This window comes from Nerophis ophidion, linkage group LG11 (assembly GCF_033978795.1).
Source record: "Nerophis ophidion isolate RoL-2023_Sa linkage group LG11, RoL_Noph_v1.0, whole genome shotgun sequence".
Classification (NCBI taxonomy): Eukaryota; Metazoa; Chordata; class Actinopteri; order Syngnathiformes; family Syngnathidae; genus Nerophis; species Nerophis ophidion.
The window spans coordinates 24921372-24944836 of record NC_084621.1 but is presented as its reverse complement, the minus strand read 5'-3'; the positions used below and the strand labels follow the sequence as shown (position 1 = coordinate 24944836).

The 23465-nt window shown below is 44.6% G+C and overlaps 1 protein-coding gene across 2 annotated transcripts in view; it reads left to right on the top strand.

Moving 5' to 3' along the window:
• The window catches only part of LOC133561852 (raftlin-like), a 268397-nt gene that overhangs the window by 131408 nt on the left and 113524 nt on the right, over positions 1-23465 (top strand). For both annotated transcript variants that reach the window (XM_061915456.1, XM_061915455.1), the window contains exon 4: positions 12735-12843. In XM_061915456.1, the coding sequence (XP_061771440.1) occupies positions 12735-12843 (109 nt within the window). The remainder of the gene's footprint in view (positions 1-12734; positions 12844-23465) is intronic.

Here is a 23465-nt window from a genome sequence, read left to right as displayed (position 1 = left end):
TTGGGGCAGGGTCTCCTCCCCAACCCGGAGATGGCACTCCACCCTTTTCCGGGAGAGAACCATGGACTCGGACTTGGAGGTGCTGATTCTCATTCCGGTCGCTTCACACTCGGCTGCGAACCGATCCAATGAGAGCTGAAGATCCCGGCCAGATGAAGCCATCAGGACTACATCATCTGCAAAAAGCAGAGACCTAATCCCGTGGCCACCAAACCGGAACCCCTCAACGCCTTGGCTGCGCCTAGAAATACTGTCCATAAAAGTTATGAACAGAATCGGTGACAAAGGACAGCCTTCACTGGAAACGTGTCCGACTTACTGCCAGCAATGCGGACCAAGCTCTGACACTGATCATACAGGGAGCGGACTGCCACAATAAGACATTCCGATACCCCATACTCTCTGAGCACTCCCCACAGGACTTCCCGAGGGACATGGTCGAATGCCTTCTCCAAGTCCACAAAGCACATGTAGACTGGTTGGGCAAACTCCCATGCACCCTCAAGAACCCTGCCGAGAGTATAGAGCTGGTCCACAGTTCCACGACCAGGACGAAAACCACACTGTTCCTCCTGAATCCGAGGTTCGACTATCCGGCGTAGCCTCCTCTCCAGTACACCTGAATAAACCTTACCGGGAAGGCTGAGGAGTGTGATCCCACGATAGTTGGAACACACCCTCCGGTCCCCCTTCTTAAAGAGAGGGACCACCACCCCGGTCTGCCAATCCAGAGGTACCGCCCCCGATGTCCACGCGATGCTGCAGAGTCTTGTCAACCAAGACAGCCCCACAGCATCCAGAGCCTTAAGGAACTCCGGGCGGATCTCATCCACCCCCGGGGCCTTGCCGCCGAGGAGCTTTTTAACTACCTCAGCGACCTCAGCCCCAGAAATAGGAGAGTCCACTACAGATTCCCCAGGCACCGCTTCCTCAAAGAAAGACGTGTTGGTGGGATTGAGGAGGTCTTCGAAGTATTCCCTCCACCGATCCACAACATCCGCAGTCGAAGTCAGCAGAACACCATCCGCACCATACACGGTGTTGATAGTGCACTGCTTCCCCTTCCTGAGGCGCCGTATGGTGGTCCAGAATCGCTTCGAAGCCGTCCGGAAGTCGTTTTCCATGGCTTCCCCGAACTCTTCCCATGTCCGAGTTTTTGCCTCCGCGACCGCTAAAGCTGCACACCGCTTGGCCCGTCGGTACCCGTCCACTGCCTCCGGAGTCCTATGAGCCAAAAGAACCCGATAGGACTCCTTCTTCAGCTTGACAGCATCCCTCACTGCTGGTGTCCACCAACGGGTTCTGGGATTACCGCCACGACAGGCACCAACAACCTTGCGGCCACAGCTCCAATCAGCCGCCTCGACAATAGAGGTTCGGAAAATGGTCCACTCGGACTCAATGTCCCGCACCTCCCTCGTGACATGTTCAAAGTTCTCCCGGAGGTGTGAATTGAAACTCTCTCTGACAGGAGACTCTGCCAGACGTTCCCAGTAGACCCTCACAATGCGCTTGGGCCTGCCAGGTCTGTCCGGCATCCTCCCCCACCATCGCAGCCAACTCACCACCAGGTGGTGATCGGTAGAAAGCTCCGCCCCTCCCCTCACCCGAGTGTCCAAAACATAAGGCCGCAAATCCGATGACACAACTACAAAGTCGATCATGGAACTGCGGCCTAGGGTGTCCTTGTGCCAAGTGCACATATGGACACCCTTATGTTTGAACATGGTGTTTGTTATCGACAAACTGTGACGAGCACAAAAGTCCAATAACAAAACACCACTCGGGTTTAGATCCGGGCGACCATTCTTCCCAATCACGCCTCTCCAGGTTTCACTGTCGTTGCCAACATGAGCGTTGAAGTCTCCAAGTAGGACAAGGGAATCACCCGGAGGAGCACTTTCCAGTACTCCCTCGAGTGTACCCAAAAAGGGTGGGTATTTTGAACTGCTGTTTGGTGCGTAAGCACAAACAACAGTCAGGACCCGTCCCCCCACCCGAAGGCGAAGGGAAGCTACCCTCTCGTCCACTGGGTTGAACTCAAACGTACAGGCTTTGAGCCGGGGGGAAACCAGAATTGCCACCCCAGCCCGTCGCCTCTCACTGCCGGCAACGCCAGAGTGGAAGAGGGTCCAGTCCCTCTCGAGAGAACTGGTTCCAGAGCCCTTGCTGTGCGTCGAGGTGAGTCCGACTATATCCAGCCGGAACTTCTCTACCTCGCGCACTAGCTCAGGCTCCTTCCCCCCCAGTGAGGTGACGTTCCACGTCCCAAGAGCTAGCTTCTGTAGCCGAGGATCGGACCGCCAAGTGCCCTGCCTTCGGCTGCCGCCCAGCTCACAATGCACCCGACCTCTATGGCCCCTCCTATGAGTGGTGAGCCCATTGGAGGGATGACCCACGTTGCCTCTTCGGGCTGTGCCCGGCCGGGCCCCATGGGAACAGGCCCGACCACCAGGCGCTCGCCATCGTGCCCCAACTCCGGGCCTGGCTCCAGAGCGGGGCCCCGGTGACCCACGTCCGGGCGAGGGAAATCTGGGTTCATTTCGTTGTAATTCCATAGAAGTCTTTGAGCTGCTCTTTGTCTGATCACTCACCTAGGACCTGTTTGTCTTGGGAGACCCTACCAGGGGGCATGAAAACCCCCAGACAACATAGCTCCTAGGATCATTGGGACACGCAAACTCCTCTACCACGGTAAGGTAGCAGCTCAGAGAGGAGTTAGTTTTTATTATTTTTATTTATTTATTATTAGTTGTGGCCAAAGAGGGTGCATTTCAATTTTTTTACACACACTTGTTATTTCATGTGTTGGCCAGAGGGGGAGCACTTTTAAAACCGACACACAGACAATTTGAAAAATCCCTCCTTTTTGGAACCACTCTCATTTTGATAGATTTCACCACCAGGGGTTCAAATGAGATCTCTATTTTTTCATTTTTGTAATGTGCTTAAGTCCGATGACAAAGGAGTCACGGACCACAGATGGCCCCTGAGTCGCACTTTGGGCAACCCAGCTGTAGAAGCTATCTCTTAATGGCCACTATAGTCTTTGTACCGTAGTGTATTTGTTCATCCTATGGTCACATATGGGACGCGGGTTGTCTTACGTCAGCACCGGAAGTCGTAAAATCAGCTGTTCACCTGGCAGTTTTTTTTTTCGGGGATGATTAGGGAAGTCCTTCTTTAGCTACTGTCTTGTTTTTTCATATATTGCTGCTTTTGCACCTGTCAATGTTTACTTTTGTATGCACAATAAATCAACAAAAAAATCCTGACTTTGGAGCAATGTTCACGGACTGTAATATTTGGCACTCTATTAGATGCAATGGTTTTCCATATTGGGACCATGATTGATGTCCTAACTTGTTCACACCTCCTCATATGGAAGCTACTTTTCCTTTGGTGATGTCTCAAGAAAGGTAGAAATACAAGAACACACACACATACAAACACACACACACACGCACACACTTTTTGTATTTGTTACCTTTTTGAGACCACCGAAACATGCCTCCCTCTTTAGTACCACCCTTTCTAGATATATAAAGATTTGTGTTTACATCATTAATAATGTATACATATTTCGCCATTATAAATAATTTTGTTGTGAAAATGAGTTGGAATTTCACAAGAAAAAGGTCACAATTTCACAAGAAAAACTTAGAATTTTGGCAATATTTTAATAAAAGTTGTAATTTTACTCAACGCAAGTCAAAATGGTTCAAGAAAAACTGAACATTTGTGCAATGTTATGATAAAAGTGGGAATTTTACTCAATAACCGTCGCAATTTCACAACATTTTTATGAAAATAGTCGTAATTATAAAATAGTCACAATTTTATAAGAAAACTTAAAAATGTTGGCAATATTATAATAATCGGAGTTTCACTTGGCAAAATGATGACAAAAGTCATTATTTTACTGTAGAAGCTAACTGTTAATGACCACTATAGTGTTGCGATCTGCTGCTCAGATCTTCACATGTTTGTTATTTCCATTTTTGTTTCATTCTCAGTCTGACCCGTTTTATTTCCTGTTTTGCCCATCACTCTGGTTACTCATTAGTTCACCTGCTACACTCGTACCGCACACCTGCTTCAGCTAATCACCCTCCTTTATAAGCCAGCCTTTTCTGTTCAGTCTTCCTCGGATCCTAATTTGCCCACGCGCAACAGTGACGACTCTCGACCTTCATCTTTGTATGTATATTCTCGCTAGCTTTTACGCTAAGCCATTTGTTTATTCCAGCTCACATGCTGAGGAATTGTTTTTCTGTTTTTGGTTTGCCTTCTCTTTACAGCAGTGTTTTTGTTCCTAGCCTTTTATTATTTAATAAATCCATTTATAACTTACCTTGTTGTGTTCATCGCTTCGACGCATCCCCGGAAGAACCAATCCGGCATTACAATGCCACACAAGCGTCACAGTAGGATCCGAGCATCAAAATGTTTTTCCGCGTCGAAACCACGGGAGGAACCCTTCGACTTGGGTTTGTGGTTGGAGCTCGTGGCTTGGGAGCAGGAAAGACTTGACTGTGGGCCTGAAGTCCCCTCCGAAGCCGTTCGCGCTGCCCCGAAGAGGCGGGGGGTCCAGTGGAGAGGTCCCCCGCTCGGCAGTAATGTTCCAGCACCACTTATTCCTCCCCATGGACACAGCAAGTTTCACCCCGTCCAGGATTCACCCGTCATTACCGGTAATCCTGCTTGTTTTTTTTCAAATCATTCCTTAAGCTGCCATGACACTTTTTCTGACACAAGCGATGACGTCAATTGGGGAACGCCCACCGGTGACGCAACACCGGCCTCTGTTGATGACATTTTTTCAGAAGATTTTTATATTGTGGACAGTAATTCTCATTCCCAACCTTTTTTGAATATCAATAACATTCATGACAAGATACAGAATTATCAGGATATTTTTTCTTATTATTCTAGTCAACCTCAGTCACCTAGTTTTTCTCCTACACCTCCTTTAAAACCTCATTCTCCGGCCAAGTCCAAGGTGTTTCCTCCCTTTTCTAAAGGAAATTCTGGACAAATTAAAGGGGAGGAGTCGGCCCGCCTCCAAGCCTCCCACCACCCTCCCTTAAGGTCAGTCCCTGACCATAGGGAACGGGTCTGGGATCCCCGTCTGGAGGAAGGGGCTATGACCTATAGCTGTGCTACGGAGGTAGCACAGATACTACCCTCTAAACCACAGCCACCATGTAGACCTCCTACACCTGTTTTTCCCCCGGCCAAATCTCAACGGCCTTGTAGACCTCCTCCACCTGTTTTTCCCCTGGCCAAGTCTCAACGGCCTTGTAGACCTCCTCCACCTGTTTTTCCCCCGGCCAAGTCTCAACGGCCTTGTAGACCTCCTCTACCTGATTTTCCCCCGGCCAAATCTCAACGGCCTTGTAGACCTCCTCCACCTGTTTTTCCCCCGGCCAAGTCTCAACGGCCTTGTAGACCTCCTCCACCGGTGTTCGGACTCGCGAGGTCATTACCTCCAGCACGTCCTCCACCACCGGTGTTCTGCACTGCTCCCAGTCTGGTTCTCACACCAGCACATGACTCTCGCCTGGTTTTCAAGCCAGAATTAGACTCTCGCCTGGTTTTCACACCAGAAAATGTTTCTAGCCTGGTTCTCAAGCCAGCACTAGACTCCCACCTGGTTCTCACACCAGCCTCCGACCCAGAACTGGTTCTCATACCAGTTACAGACTTTAGCCTGGAGCCCACTCCAGTACCAGCTCCAGAGCTGGAGCCTACTCCAGTACCAGCTCCACGCCGCCAAGCGCCGGTACCAGCTCCACGCCGCCAAGCGCCGGTACCAGCTCCGCGCCGCCAAGCACCGCCGACGACGGGGCTGGAGCCCACACCAGCGTCGACGACGGGGCTGGAGCCCACACCAGCGTCGACGACGGGGCTGGAACCTTCACCTGTGTCGACAGGGCTGGAGCCCACTCCAGTGCCAGCTCCTCGACAAGCGCCGGTACCAGCTCCACGCCGCCAAGCACTGCCGACGAAGAAGCTGGAGCCCACACCGGCGCCGACGATGAGGCTGGAGCTCACACCAGTCACGACTCCTGCGGCTCCCAGGCCGCCTCCGACGACTCCTGCGGCTCCCAGGCCGCCTCCGACGACTCCTGCGGCTCCCAGGCCGCCTCCGACGACTCCTGCGGCTCCCAGGCCGCCTCCGACGACTCCTGCGGCTCCCAGGCCGCCTCCGACGACTCCTGCGGCTCCCAGGCCGCCTCCGACGACTCCTGCGGCTCCCAGGCCGCCTCCGACGACTCCTGCGGCTCCCAGGCCGCCTCCGACGACTCCTGCGGCTCCCAGGCCGCCTCCGACGACTCCTGCGGCTCCCAGGCCGCCTCCGACGACTCCTGCGGCTGCAGCACCCGCATCATCCTCGCCAGCTGCACTCGGGCCTGCTTTGGCTGCAGTCCCCGCACCCTCGTCTGCTGCTTCCAAGCCTGCTGGGATTTCGGTGCTGAGGCGTCGTCCACCACGTCGACCACGGGCGTGGCCTCTGCGAGGTCATCCTCCTCGCCAGACACTCCCTCCTCCATGTCGGCCACGGATGTGGCCGTGCCCGGGTCGTCCGCCTCGCCGGGCACCTCATCCTGCGAGGCGGCCACTAATGTGGCCTTTTCGAGGTCGCCCGCCAAAACTTGTTCGGCAGCAGCGTTCCACCCGCCGCCGCCACATGATGTGTCCTCGGTGGATTCGGGGACATGCGATCTGGCGACCCTCCACCGTGGCCTCCCTCCGCCCTCCCTTCGTTTGTGGACTTTCTGGTTTTGGGGAGGGGGTTCAAGTTTTTGTTTGTGTTTTTGAGACATCTGGTATCTGTCTTTTGTTGGGGGGGAATACTGTTGCGATCTGCTGCTCAGATCTTCACATGTTTGTTATTTCCATTTTTGTTTCATTCTCAGTCTGACCCGTTTTATTTCCTGTTTTGCCCATCACTCTGGTTACTCATTAGTTCACCTGCTACACTCGTACCGCACACCTGCTTCAGCTAATCACCCTCCTTTATAAGCCAGCCTTTTCTGTTCAGTCTTCCTCGGATCCTAATTTGCCCACGCGCAACAGTGACGACTCTCGACCTTCATCTTTGTATGTATATTCTCGCTAGCTTTTACGCTAAGCCATTTGTTTATTCCAGCTCACATGCTGAGGAATTGTTTTTCTGTTTTTGGTTTGCCTTCTCTTTACAGCAGTGTTTTTGTTCCTAGCCTTTTATTATTTAATAAATCCATTTATAACTTACCTTGTTGTGTTCATCGCTTCGACGCATCCCCGGAAGAACCAATCCGGCATTACAATGCCACACAAGCGTCACATATAGTCTTAGTAGCGTAGTGTATTTGTTCATCCTATGGTCACATATGGGATGGAAGTTGTAAAATCAGCTGTTCACCTGGCAGGTTTTTCCGAGGACGAATAGGGAAGTCCTTTAGCTGCCGTCTTGTTTTATCATATATTGCTGCCTTTGCACCTGTCAATGTTTACTTTTGTATGCACATTAAATCAACAAAAAAATCCTGACTTTGGAGCAATGTTCACGGACTCTAGTATTTGGCTCTCTATTAGATGCAATGCTTTTCCATATTGTGACCATGATTTATGTCCTAAGTTGTTCACACCTCCTCATATGGAAGCTACTTTTCCTTAGGTGATTTCTCAAGAAGGGTAGAAATACAAGAACACACACACATTCTTGTATTTGTTACCTTCTTGAGACCACCGAAACATGCCCACCTCTTTAGGACCACCTTTTCTACATATATAAAGATTTGTGTTTACAACAGTAATAATGTATACATATTTGGCCATTATAAATACTTTTGTTGTGAAAATTAGTTGGAATTTCACAAGAAAAAGGTCACAATTTCATAAGAAAAACTCAGAATTTTGGCAATATTTTAATAAAAGTTGTAATTTTACTCAACGCAAGTTAAAATTTTACAAGAAAAACTGAACATTTGTGCAATGTTATGATAAAAGTTGGAATTTTACTAAATAACCGTCGCAATTTCACTACATTTTTATGAAAATAGTCGTATTTTTTCTCGACAAAAGTCACAATTTTATAAGAAAACTTAAAAATGTTGGCAATATTATAATAATAATCGGAATTTCACTCGGCAAAATTATGACGAGTCATCATTTTACTGTAGAATCTAACTGTTAATGGCCTCTATAGTCTTAGTAGCGTAGTGTATTTGTTCATCCTATGGTCACATATGGGACGCGGGTTGTCTTACGTCAGCACCGGAAGTCGTAAAATCAGCTGTTCACCTGGCGGGTTTTTTCGGGGATGAATAGGGAAGTCCTTCTCTAGCTGCCGTCTTGTTTTATCATATATTGCTGCCTTTGCACCTGTCAATGTTTACTTTTGTGTGCACATTAAATCAACAAAAAAACCTGACTTTGGAGCAATGTTCACAGACTGTAGTATTTGGCTCTCTATTAGATACCATGGTTTTCCGTATTAGGACCATGATTTATGTCCTAACTTGTTCACACCTCCTCATATGGAAACTACTTTTCCTTAGGTGATGTCTCAAGAGGGGTAGAAATACAAGATCACACACACGCAGAGAGGAAGAGGGCACGTGTCAATAGGATGAGCAGAGATGGAAGCAGCGATGCTCTCCGCCTCCTCCTGAGGGCCAACAGGGGAGAAGACATGGAAGCTCTTCATATAAATAGAAGCTGCCTGCATGCTCAAACACACTCAAGGTGTTGGAGGACGGGACGATTTGCATCAAATTTCCTGCTTGAGGTGGCGCGCGTGCATTTCCCCCCCCCTGCGTGTGATCGTCTCCAAGTTGTTTGCCTGCGTGGATGTGGCGGCGTCCCACAGGGCGGCAATCACACCACCGACACAGCCTGGTGCACTCGGCATGTCTGCACCGGATCACATGAGGGAATCATGAATGCAAAGCCCTGACATGCCCCTTTTTGACACTGCAATCTCGACACAAGGCCAAATCATTTTATACGGCCTGGGAAAGGCGGGAAATAAAAGGTGTACTTAAATGTTTTCATTGTTTCCATCTTGACAGACTTTATTCCACACCTAATAATATATTATTATTATTATTATTATTATAAGAGTCGGGAATCTTCAAAATCGATTCTTGATCCAAAACGTTTCAATTCACGCAATGTATTTTATTGTATAAGAATTGTAACTGGAACATTTTGATGGTTAGTCCGGTTACTAGGAACTTAGTCTGGTGACCAGGTAGTCAGCCATGTTACCACAAAGTTAACCACGCTACTGGGAAGTTAGCCAGGGTACATCAAAGTTTATAAGAATAACAGGAAATTAGCAGACCAGCAGGAAGTCAGCTAAACTACCACAAAGTTAGGTAAACTACCAGGTATTAAATCAGGTTACTAAAAAGTTAGCCAGGATACACAAAATTTAACAAAACCAAAAAAAAAAAGGAAGTTAGCGGACTACCAGGATGTTAGCTAGGCTACCAGTTAGTCGGGTTATCTGGGTGTTAGTCAGGTTTCTAGGAACTTAGAGTTAGCCAGGGTACATCAACATTAACAAAAAATAACAAGAAATCAGCAGGAAGTTAGCTAAAGTACCAGGAAGTTAGTCAGGTTACTTGGAAGTTAGCCAGGTTACCAGGATATTGTCTGGCTACCAGGAATTTAGTCTGGTTACAGTTAGCCATGCTACCACAGAGTTAACCATGCTTCTAGAAAGTTAGCCAGGGTACATCAGAGTTAACAAGAATAACAGGAAATTAGCAGACGAGCAGAAAGTTAGCTAACCTAGCAGGAATTCAGTCAGGTTACTTGGAAGTTACCCAGGTTACCAGGAATGTAGTCTGGCTACCAGCAATTTCGTCTGGTTACAGTTAGCCATGCTACCACCGAGTTAACCATGCTACTAGGAAGTTAACCAGGGTACATCTAAGTTAACAAAAAAAAATAGGCAGTTAGCAGACTACCAGAAAGTTAGCTATGCTACCAGGAAGTTTACCAGAATACCAAAAAAGTTTGCCAGGTTAGCAGGGCGTTAGTCAGGATTCTAGGAAGTTAGCCAGGATACAGAGAAGTTAACAAAAAAAAACAGGAAGATAGCAGACTACCAGGAAGTTAGCTAGGCTACCAGAAAGTTTACCAGAATACCAGAAAAGTCAGTCAGGTTAGCAGGGCATTAGTCAGGTTACTAAGAACTTAGTCTGGTTACCAGGAAGTTAGCCATGCTACTAGGAAGTTTGCCAGGGTATAGCAAAGTTAACAAGAATAACAGGAAATTAGCAGACTAGCAGGAAATTAGCTAAACTAAAGGGAATTTAGTCAGGTTACTAGGAAGTTAGCCTGGATACATAGAAGTTAACAAAAAACAGGAAGTTTTTCACTGTCGTTGCCAACATGAGCGTTGAAATCCCCCAGTAGGACAAGGGAATCACCCGGGGGAGCACTTTCCAGTACTCCCTCGAGTGTACCCAAAAAGGGTGGGTACTCTGAACTGCTGTTTGGTGCGAGAGAAGTGGTTCCAGAGCCCTTGCTGCGCGTCGAAGTGAGTCCGACTATATCCAGCCGGAACTTCTCCACTTCGCGCACTAGCTGAGGCTCTTTCCCCCCCAGTGAGGTGACGTTCCACGTCCCAAGAGCTAGCTTCTGTAGCCGAGGATCGGACCGCCAAGTGCCCTGCCTTCGGCTGCCGCCCAGCTCACATTGCACCCGACCTCTATGGCCCTTGCTATGGGTGGTGAGCCCATTGGAGGGGTGACCCACGTTGCCTCTTCGGGCTGTGCCCGGCCGGGCCCCATGGGAACAGGCCCGGCCACCAGGCGCTCGCCATCGTGCCCCACCTCCGGGCCTTGCTCCAGAGAGGGGCCCCGGTGACCCGCGTCCGGGCGAGGGAAATCGGGGTCCATTCTTTCTCTTCTTCATAGAGGTCTTCGAGCTGCTCTTTGTCTGATCCCTCACCTAGAACCTGTTTGCCTTGGGAGACCCTACCAGGGGGCATAAAGCCCCCGGACAACATAGCTCCTAGGATCATTGGGACACGCAAACTCCTCTACCACGATAAGGTGGCAGCTCAGAGAGGAGAGCCAGAATACAAAGAAATTAAAAAGAATAACAATAAATTAGCAGACTAGCAAGAAATTAGTTAAACTACCAGGAATTTAGCAGGTTACTAAGAAGTTAGCCAGAATACACAGAAGTTAACAAAAAAACAGGAAGTTAGCGGACTACCAGGATGTTAGCTCGGCTACCAAAAGTTTTACCAGAATTGTCAGTCAGGTTAGCAGGGCGTTAGTCAGGTTACTAGGAAATCAATATGGTTACCAGGAAGTTAGCCATGCTACCACAGGGTAAACCATTTTACTAGGAAGTTAGCCAGGGTACATCAACGTTAACAAGAATAACGGGAAATTATCAGACTAGCAGGAAGTTAGCTAAACTACCAGGAACTTAGTCAGGTTACTAGGAAGTAAGCCAGGATACAAAGAAATTAAAAAAAATAACAAGAAAATAGCAGACTAGAAATAAGTTAGCTAAACTACCGGAAATGTAGTCAGGTTACTAGTTACTAGTTAGCCAGAATACACAGAAGTTAACAAACAAATTTGGGAAGTTAGCTAGGCTACCAGGAAGTTTACGAGAATACCAGAAAAGTTAGTCAGGTTAGCAGGGCGTTAGTCAGGTTACTAAGAAATTAGCCGGGATACACAGAAGTTAACAAAAAAAAAAACAGGAAGTTAGCAGACACCAGGAAGTTAGCTATGCTACCAGCAAGTTTACGAGAATATCAGAAAAGTTAGTCAGGTTAGCAGGGCGTTAGTCTGGTTACTCGGATCTTTTAGTTAACCAGGGTACATCAACAGCAACAGGAATAACAGGAAATTAGCAGACGAGCAGGAAGTTAGCTAAACTACCAGGAAGTTATTCAGGTTACTAGGAAGTTAGCCAGGTTACCTGGAAGTTTACCAGACTACCTGAAAATTAGCCAGGTTACCACAAACATATTCTGGCTACCAGGAATTTAGTCTTGTTACCACAGAGTTAACCATGCTACCAGGAAGTTAGCCAGGGTACATTCAAGTTAAATACCAGTGCCCAAAGATTGCATTATCATTTCAAAGCAAGTTAGCCATCAAGGTTAGTGTCTTCCTGTGTTTAGCGCTTACTTACTGTCCTGTGCTTTTATTTTGGTGACATTTTAGTTTTTGGTGTTTTTCCCTGCTGCAACTTTACTTATGCCTCTCACCTTCTGTTCCCTGCACCTGTTTTGTCTCGTTAATTAGGAGTATTTTTTCATACAAAAAATAAAATAAAAAACGCTGAAAAATGAGGACTGTGAAAACTTTCCAGGAAGTGGTGAAAATTGGGAATTCTTGGAAATTTTTTTAGACTTTGGAAAATTGTAGTTTGATTGCCCAAGGTGAGGATGGTGTGGGATATTTCTGGGATATTTTCTTTATATTTTAAAAACCAATAAAACTAAAAAAAAAATAATAATAATCAAATTTAGCCACGTTAGCACACAGCTGCCTTATTGACATGCTTTTTTCAACTGGATAAAGCGGGGCTTTAAAAGGCTGAAAGGGTGCACGGCGCCCCCTGCAGGAATGGAGGCCGCAGTACATGCGTCATGGAAGAAGAGCAATGTGACTGTTGAAATTGTCAAGTGTGCACGCGGACCTGTCAGAAGGACTAAAGAAAACTTAACCTTTTCTCTCGCTGTGCCCTGTTGCCCGCAGGGCGGAAAGGAAGCAGCCCACGCACCGCCCGTGTAAACTGCAGCTGGAGCAGTGCCTGGCCGCCGAGCAGGTGCCCACCCCCGAGCTCATCCAGGGCTACGTCAAAAAGGTAAGAGAACAAACATTTTCTTATATTTTTTAATTGGAGATGTCATCATTTCATAACACAAACATTAAAAGGATTGGACACCATAAATAAATGCAACGGGAAAATGCTGTAAAAATAAGAAACTAAAATCACATTAAAACTGAAAGGTGGGAAAAACTACTGAACAAAAAAACAATGCTGCGAATGTCAAAACCCATAAAACTCCCCAAAAAGGAAGTTAGCCAGACTGCAATGAAGTTAACCAAATCAACAGAAAGTTAACCAGACTGCTAGGGAAAATAAACAACATATCAGGAAGTTAGCAAGGATACCACAAAATATGCCAGGAAACCAGGTAGTGAACCAGAATACCCGGGAGTTAACAAGTATACCAGAAAGTTGACCAGGATACTAGTAAGTTAGCCAAGTTACCACAAAGTTAACAATGCTACCCGGAAGTTAGCCATGATACCATGATACAAACAAGTTAGCCGGGCTACCAAAAAGTTAACCAGGGTACCAGGAAGTTTACCAGGATACCAGGAAGTTAACCAGTCCAAACAGGCATTAACAAGAGTACCAAGAAGCTCGCAGGATACTAGGAAGTTAGCTAGGCTATCAGGAAGTTAATACGATGGCTGGGAAGTTAACCAGGATAACAAAAGATTAAGCCAGACTAACAGAAGGTTTACCAAGAAAATGACCAGAAAACCAGGTAAATAAACAGGATACTAGTAAGTTAGCCAAGCTACCACCAATTTAACAATGCTAGCCATGATACTAGGATACAAGAAAATTAGCCGGGCTACTGAAAACTTAAACCGGATACAAAGAAGTTAAGTATATCAGGAAGTTAACCAGCATACACAGGCATTAACAAGAATACCAGGAGGTTCGCCAGGATACTAGGAAGTTAGCTAGGCTACCAGGAAGTCAACCAAAATAACAGAAAGTTAGCTAAACTTCTAGGAAAATAAACAGGATACCAGGAAGTTAGCCGGGATGCCACAAAGTAAGCTGGGCAACCAGGTAGTGAACCAGGATACCCGGGAGTTAACAAGAATACCAGAAAGTTGACCAGGATACTAGTAAGTTAGCCAAGTTACCACAAAGTTAACAATGCTACCCGGAAGTCAGCCATGATACTAGGATACAAGCAAGTTAGCCGGGCTACCAAAAAGTTAGCCAGGGTACCAGGAAGTTTACCAGGATACCAGGAAGTTAACCAGTCCCAACAGGCATTAACAAGAGTAAAAAGAAGCTTGCAGGATAGTAAGAAGTTAGCTAGGCTACCAGGAAGTTAATACGATGGCTGGGAAGTTGCCCAGGATAACAAAAGATTAAGTACAGACTAACAGGATGTTTACCAAGGAAATAACCAGAATACCAGGAAAATAAACAGGATTCTAGTAAGTTAGCCAAGTTACCACAAAGTTAACAACGCTACCCGGAAGTCAGCCATGATACTAGGATACAAGCAAGTTAGCCGGGCTACCAAAAAGTTAGCCAGTGTACCAGGAAGTTTACCAGGATACCAGGAAGTTAACCAGTCCCAACAGGCATTAACAAGAGTAAAAAGAAGCTTGCAGGATAGTAAGAAGTTAGCTAGGCTACCAGGAAGTTAATACGATGGCTGGGAAGTTGCCCAGGATAACAAAAGATTAAGTACAGACAAACAGGATGTTTACCAAGGAAATAACCAGAATACCAGGAAAATAAACAGGATTCTAGTAAGTTAGCCAAGTTACCACAAAGTTAACAACGCTACCCGGAAGTTAGCCATGATACTAGGATACAAGCAAGTTAGCCGGGCTACCAAAAAGTTAGCCAGTGTACCAGGAAGTTTACCAGGATACCAGGAAGTTAACCAGTCCCAACAGGCATTAACAAGAGTAAAAAGAAGCTCGCAGGATAGTAGGAAGTTAGCTAGGCTACCAGGAAGTTAAAACGATGGCTGGGAAGTTTCCCAGGATAACAAAAGATTAAGCCAGACTAACAGGATGTTTACCAAGGAAATAACCAGAATACCAGGAAAATAAACGGGATACTAGTAAGTTAGCCAAGCTACCACCAATTTAACTAGCCATGATACTAGGATACAAGAAAATTAGCCGGGCTACCGGAAAGTTAAACCGGATACAAAGAAGTTAAGTATATCAGGAAGTTAACCAGCATACACAGGCATTAACAAGAATACCAGGAGGTTCGCCAGGATACTAGGAAGTTAGCTAGGCTACCAGGAAGTCAACCAAAATAACAGAAAGTTAGCCAAACTTCTAGGAAAATAAACAGGATACCAGGAAGTTAGCCGGGATGCCACAAAGTAAGCTGGGCAACCAGGTAGTGAACCAGGATACCCGGGAGTTAACAAGAATACCAGAAAGTTGACCAGGATACTAGTAAGTTAGCCAAGTTACCACAAAGTTAACAATGCTACCCGGAAGTTAGCCATGATACCAGGATACAAGCAAGTTAGCCGGGCTACCAAAAAGTTAGCCAGGGTACCAGGAAGTTTACCAGGATACCAGGAAGTTAACCAGTCCAAACAGACATTAACAAGAGTACCAAGAAGCTCGCAGGATATTAGCAAAGTAAGCTGGGCAACCAGGTACGGAACCAGGATACCCGGGACTTAACACGTATACCCGAAAGTTGACCAGGATATCAGGAAAACAAACATGATACTAGTAAGTCAGCCAAGTACCCACAATGCTAACAATGCTACCTGGAAGTTAGCCATGATATCAGGATACAAAAAAGTTAGCCGGGCTACCAGAAAGTTATTTAGGATACCAGGAAGTTAACCAGGATATCACAAAGTAAGCCCGGCAACCAGGAAATTAACCAGGATACCCAGGAGTTAACAAGTATACCAGGAAGTCAACCAAGATACCAGGGTACCCGGAAAATAAACATTATATTAGTAAGTTAGCCAAGTTACCACAAAGTTAACAATGCTACCTGGAAGTTAGCCATAATGCAAGGATACAAGAAAGTTTGACGGGCTACCAGAAAGTTAACCAGGGTATACAGGCATTACCAAGAATGTCAGGAAGTTTGCCAGAATACTAGGAAGTTAGCTAGGCTACCAGAAAGTTAACCAAATTAACAGAATGTTAGCCAGAATAGCAGTAAGATTACCGAGAAAATAACCAGAATATTAGGAAAATAAACAGAATACTAGTAAGTTAGCCAAGTTACCACAAAATTAACAATGCTAGCTGGAAGTTAACCATGATACCATATAGCTCTCTAGTCAACGTATGAAATAACAAGTGTGTGTAATAAATTTAAATGCGCCACCTTTGGCCAAAATTAATTTAAAAAATAAAATAAATATGTATATAGAGACATACTGTAATAACTTGAAGTAAATAATGAAGATTAAAAAACAATTACAAACAAAAAATGAAAAAAAATATATATTTTTTTTTTACTAAAATCTGTCTTTTTCTCACAATGTGTTGACTTTTTTCTCATAAAGTTGGGAACAATTTCTCATATTCTTTCTGTTTCTTAAGTATTGCAATATGTTCTCCTAAAGTTAATACTTTTTTAATGTAAAATTATTACTTTTTAATGCAAAGCGGTGAAATTTGTCACATAAAATTCCGAGTTATCACAATATTGCCAATTGTTTGGTTGTTCTTCTAAAATAGTGACATTTTTGGAGTAAAATTGTGACTTCTGTCATACTTTTGCTGAGTGAAATTCCAATTAGTATTATGATATTGACAAAATTTTACAGTTTTCTTCTAAAATTATGACTTTAGTTGAGTAAAATTACGAGTCTTGTCATAAAATTGCCAAAATGTTAAGCTTTTCTTGTAAAAATTGCGACTGATACTGAGTAAAATTGGTGAAATCTATGAAAATGTGGGTGGTCCCAAAATTAAATTGATTATGTGTGGGTTTTAAACGAGCTCCCCCTCTAGTCAACGTATTAAATAAGTGTGTGTAAGAAATTTAAATGCGCCCCCTTTGGCCAAAATTAATTTAAAAAATCAAATAAATATGTATATAGAGACATACTGTAATAACCTTAAGTAAATAATGAAGATTAAAAAACAATTCCAAATTTTTTTTTTTTTTTTTTTTTTTTTTTTACTAAAATAATTTTTTTTCTTACAATGTGTTGACTTTTTTCTCATAAAATTGGGAACAATTTCTCATATTATTTGTGTTTTTTAAGTATTGCAATATTTTCTCCTAAAGTTATTACTTTTTTAATGTAAAACTATTACTTTTTAATACAAAGTGGTGACATTTGTCATATAAAATTCCGAGTTATCACAATATTGCCAATTGTTTGGTTGTTCTTCTAAAATGGTGATATTTTTGGAGTAAAATTGTGACTTCTGTCATTCTTTTGCTGAGTGAAATTCCAATTATTATTATAATATTGCCAAAATTTTACAGTTTTCTTCTAAAATTATGACTTTAGTTGAGTAAAATTACGAGTCTTGTCATAAAGTTGCCAAAATGTTAAGTTTTTCTTGTAAATATTGCGACTGACACTGAGTAAAATTGGGGAAATCTATGAAAATGTGGATGGTCCCAAAATTAAATTGATTATGTGTGGGTTTTAAACGAGCTCCCGCTCTAGTCAACGTATGAAATAACAAGTGTGTGTAAGAAATTTAAATGCGCCCCCTTTGGCCAAAATTTATTTAAAAAAATCAAATATGTATATAGAGACATACTGTAATAACTTGAAGTAAATAATGAAGATTAAAAAATAATTACAAACAAGAAAAACAAAAAAATATTTTCTTTTTTTTCCTAAAATTAGTCTTTTTCTCACAATGTGTTGACTTTTTTCTCATAAAATTGGGAACAATTTCGCATATTCTTTCTGTTTCTTAAATATTGCAATTTTTTCTCCTAAAATTATTACTTTTTTAATGTAAAATGATTACTTTTTAATGCAAAGTGGTGACATTTGTCATATAAAATTCCGAGTTTTTACAATATTGCCAATTGTTTGGTTGTTCTTCTAAAATAGTGATATTTTTGGAGTAAAATTGTGACTTCTGTCATACTTTTGCTGAGTGAAATTCCAATTATTATTATAATATTGCCAAAATTTTACAGTTTTCTCCCAAAACTGTGACTACTCAAGTAAAATTACGACTCTTTTCATAAAATTGCAAGCTTTTCTTGTAAAATTGCGACTGTTGAGTGAAATTCCAAATTTTTATCACATTACTGCACAAATGTTTAGTTTTTGACTCTTGTTGAGTATAATGACAACTTTTATTATAATACTGCCAAAATTGTACGTTTTACTTGTGGATTTGTGACCTTTTTCTTGTGAAATTCCAACCCATTTTTCACAACCCATTTTTTTCTCTAAATTTGGCCCCCGAGTCAAAATAATTGCCCAGGCCTGCTCTAACCACTAGGCCACTGAGTAGGTCAAATCCAGAGATAGTTTTATTTTTTTGCAAGCGGCTCGTCTTCTCATGTTCTGAATCCGGGAGAAATTTTGCGTGAACTGTTGGTACCGTAGCATCCCGAGTCGCGGCACCTCCGGACCTCATTACCCCCACTTTTCTGGAAGTGGAGGCGGCGTCCACGCCGGACACGTACGGTCTTTCCCGTCGCCGTCGTTATACTTTTGCGTTCTGTCATTATCCTTTCCTTCGCTTCCATCCTGACCTTCAGACGCCTCCTCCCGCCGCCGCCGCCTTAATAACTTTTGCCCCGAGGAAAGGAAATGCGGAATTAAAATCATTGCTGGCGGGATGACGCTCTACCCATCTGTGCGCTAATGAAGGGGAAACCGAGCGATGCAAAGTGCTTGACCCGCGGCGCCGACGTCTCGCCTCACCTTCCCGCACCTTTCCACAGACAATGTTTACGCCGTGGGGGCGAGGAGGAGGGGCGCGTGGCGTGCATATGTTCAAGGCGCGTCGGGACGGAAACATCATGAATATATCAGCGTGACTTTGTGAGCAATCACGGCGGCAGCGCCGGCTCTCGCTGTACCGACTCCAGCAGGGGTCTCAGACATGCGGCCCTCGAGACCTTGTATTGCGGCCCCCGCCTTAAAATGAAAGTTTAACGTTAGTACGGCCCGCAAGTTTTATATGAATGGCCCTTGACAACGTTATGTTATTTGGGTCCAAAATGGCTCTTTCAACGTTCTGGGTTGCCTACGTTAGTGGATAAGCGGCAAATGAGTGAAAGCGACAGAGACGTTGCCATGGAGACAAGGGTTTTCTTACGTGCCCGGCTGCAGTCACACCACGACACTTGTCCGTCAGTAACAACAGTCCTTCGATAACCTGGACCAGGGGTCGGCAACCCGCGTCTCCGGAGCCACACGCTCTTTGATCACTCTGATGTGGCTAAGCCGCATACTTGCCGACCCACCCAATTTTTCCAGAAGATTACCGGATTTCAGGGCCTCTCCCAGGGCAAACATTCTCCGAATTTTACCCGGACAACAATATTGATGGCGTGCCGTAAAGGCAATGCCTTTCACGCTCTCTGAAACATACATGCCCGCTTTTACACATTGCTATCTACATGCCGGCCGGTCACATGTAATATGCGGCCCCTGTTATCACACGAAAGTGACTGCAAGGCATACTTGTTCAACAGCCATACAGGTTACACTGAGAGTTATGATATAAACAACTTTAACAATCTTACTAATATGCGCCACACTGTGAACCCACACTATACAAGAATGAAAAACACATTTCAGGAGAACATCCGCACTGTAACACAACATAAACACAACAGAACAAATACCCTGAATCCCATGCATCCATTACTATTCCGGACTACATTATACACCCCGCTACCAACAAACCCCGCCCACCTCAACCGACGCACATCGTCTACAAAAAGCAGAGACTTGATCCCTCGGCCACCAAACCGGAACCCCCCAACGCCTAGAAATTCTGTCCATAAAAGTTATGAACAGAATCGGTGACAAAGGACAGCCTTGGCGGAGTCCAACCCTCACTGGAAACGTGTCCGACTTACTGCCGGCAATGCGGACCAAGCTCTGACACTGATCGTACAGAGAGCGAACCGCCACAATCAGACAGTCCGATACCTCATAGAATGAAAAACACATTTCAGGAGAACATCCGCGCTGTAACACAACATAAACACAACAGAACAAATACCCAAAATCCCATGCATCCCTAACTCTTCCGGGCTACATTATACACCCCGCTACCACCAAACCCCGCCCACCTCAACCGACGCACATCGTTCACAAAAAGCAGAGACCTGATCCCGCGGCCACCAAACCGGAACCCCTCAACGCCTAGAAATTCTTTCCATAAAAGTTATGAACGGAATCGGTGACAAAGACAGCCTTGGCGGAGTCCAACCCTCACTGGAAACGTGTCCGACTTACTGCCGGCAATGCGGACCAAGCTCTGACACTGATCGTACAGGGAGCGAACCGCCACAATCAGACAGTCCGATAACCCCATACTCTCTGAGCACTCCCCACAGGACTTCCCGGGGGACACGGTCCAATGCCTTCTCCAAGTCCACAAAGCACATGTAGACTGGTTGGGCAAACTCCCATGCACCCTCAAGAACCCTGCCGAGAGTATAGAGCTGGTCCACATTTCCACAACCTGGACGAAAACCGGTATCTTTATGCAGTGTTATTTCATATTAAATTTCAAAAGATTTTTGTGGCTCCCATTGATTTCTTTATTTTGTGAAACGGGTCAAAATGGCTCTTTGAGTGGTAAAGGTTGCCGTCCCCTGACCTGGACCAATTCATTTTTTTTTCTTTATTGTTTAACTTGCATTGCCTCACACGATGAACACTACATATATTTCTATATGACGCCGGATAACATTCCCGGTAGCCGTCACTTTTGTGCGCTCGCTATCCTGGTACTTTCCCAGTGTGACAGACTCTCACCGTCCGGGTTCCATGGACCACCAAAGATAGACATTACGTCGAGCAGTTTGTGACTTTTGTTTTATTATTTCAATAAAACCTTTCAGCTTTCGCTTTTCAGCCGGCCGCATCTGAGTTTTCCTCCGACTCTCTTCCTCTTCTGCGCTCGCTCCACATCCGCTTCTCTCTGGCTTCGTCTCTGGCTTCGTCTCTGGTCTACGCCTCTCTCCTCCACGTTTTCCGGCTGTTGCTCTTTTACAGAGTGCGCGAGGATTATTTAAAGGCCTACTGAAATGAGATTTTCTTATTCAAACGGGGATAGCAGGTCCATTTTATGTGTCATACTTGATCATTTCGCGATATTGCCATATTTTTGCTGAAAGGATTTAGTGGAGAACATCGACGATAAAGTTCGCAACTTTTGGTCGCTAATAAAAAAGCCTTGCCTTTACCGTAAGTAACAGACGATGTGCGCGTGACGTCACCGGTGGGAGGGCTCCTCACATCCTCACATTGTTTATAATGTGAGCCTCCAGCAGTAAGAGCAATTTCGACCGAGAAAGCGACAATTTCCCCATTAATTTGAGCGAGGATGAAAGATTCGTGGATGAGGATAGTGATAGTGAAGGACTAGAAAAAAAATAAAATAAAAAGCGAAGGCTACGGGCGGCGGCAGTGTGAGCGTTTCCGATGTAATTAGACACATTTACTAGGATCATTCTGGAAGATCCCTTATCTGCTTATTGTTTTAATAGTGTTTTAGTGAGATTGTAAAGACATACCTCAAAGTCGGATGGCTGCGGTGAACACGCAGTGTCTCAAAGAGAAGCCGAGGAGCCAAGATCACAGCTGCCTGTTTTGACAGCTACTACAGGGGGACGCATAATCCAGTGATGTCTCCGGTAAGATATATATCACAATTTTCCCTTCCAAAAACATGCTGGTTGACGTAGAGAAACATGTTCGCTTGACCGCTCTGTTCCATAGTAAAGCTTCACAACAAAGAAATAAACACCGGCTGTGTCTTGGTGCTAAAGACAGCTGCAATACACCGCTTTCCACCAACAGCATTGTTCTTTATAGTCTCCTTTATTAATTGAACATATTGCAAAAGATTCAGCAACACAGATGTCCAAAATACTGTGTAAGTATGCGATGAAAAGAGACGACTTTTCACCGTAAGTGGTGCTGAGCTAGTGTGTCCCCTCCAACCAATAACGTCACAAACACGCGTCATCATTCCGCGACGTTTTCAACAAGAAACTCAGCGGGAAATTTGAAATTGTAATTTTAGTAAACTAAACCGCCCGTATTGGCATGTGTTGCAATGTTAATATTTCATCATTGATATATAAATTATCAGACTGCGTGGTCGGTAGGGTTGGGTATTGAGTGTCGAGTATCGATTGGAACCGGGACTAACTTTCCGATTCTCCCGGAATCGTTCAAAAATTTAAATTTCGATTCCTAGTTTCGATACCCGGTCCGCCGACCGGAAGAAGAAGCCGCTGAACACCAACGGAAGTCTTAGCACAGTTGACCCTATGTAGCCGAGCGAGTCAGTCAAGCATGGATAGCGGGCGTCGGAGGTCGAAAGTGTGGCTTTATTTTACTAAAAAGAAATGAAATATTGGCGAAATGTAACACGTGCGACAGGACTGTTTCGTGCTTAGGAGGGTGCACGTCGAACATGATGAAGCACCTCCGAGTTCATGGAGTACAAATAAATGCGTGTCCGACCATCCTCCTCTGCCTCTTCCTCTGGCTCCGGCTCCGACGCCCAGCCTGGCACCTCGGTGACTGCACTGCAGTCTGAATCCGGTAAATAAAACAATATATATGCAATAAATAATGTGTTTTGCGCCAACTTTGAGGCAGCTAACAAATTAACCCGCGTATTTTTTCATTGACAATTTACAACCTGCTAGCCAGGCTCCGCGATGTGCTCATCGTACTCCGTTCAATGGGGAAGATGTCGGTGCCACAGACGGAAGAGTGCCACAGAAAGGTCACTGCACATATAGTCAAAAGACTGCATCCCTTTTCAGAGGTGGAATCTCCAACATTTAGGTTAGTTAAGCAATAACGTTAGAGCTAAGAAATTGAAATGCGCCCCCTTTGGCCAAAGTTTATAAAAATAAATCAAATAAATATGTATATAAAGACATACAGTAGTAACTTGAAGTAAATAATTAAGATTAAAAATCAATTACAAACAAAAAAACTAAAATATTTTTTTTTTTACTAAAATCAGTCTTTTTCTCACAATGTGTTGACTTTTTTCTCATAAAATTGTAAACAATTTCTCATATTCTTTCTGTTTCTTAAATATTGCAATATTTTCTCCTATAGCTCGGTTGGTAGAGTGGCCGTGCCAGCCACTTGGGGGTTGCAGGTTCGATTCCCACTTCCGCCATCTTAGTCACTTCCGTTGTGTCCTTGGGCAAGACACTTTACCCACCTGCTCCCAGTGCCACCCACACTGGTTTAAATGTAACTTAGATATTTGGTTTCACTATGAAAAGCGCTATATAAATATAATTCACCTCACTTAAAATTACTTTTTTAATGTAAAATTATTACTTTTTAATGTAAAATGATTACTTTTTAATGCAAAGTGGGGACACTTGTAATGTAAAATTCCGACTTATCACAATATTGCCAATTGTTTGGTTGTTCTCCTAAAATAGTGACATTTTTGGAGTAAAATTGTGACTTTTGTCATACTTTTGCCAAGTGAAATTCCATTTATTATTAT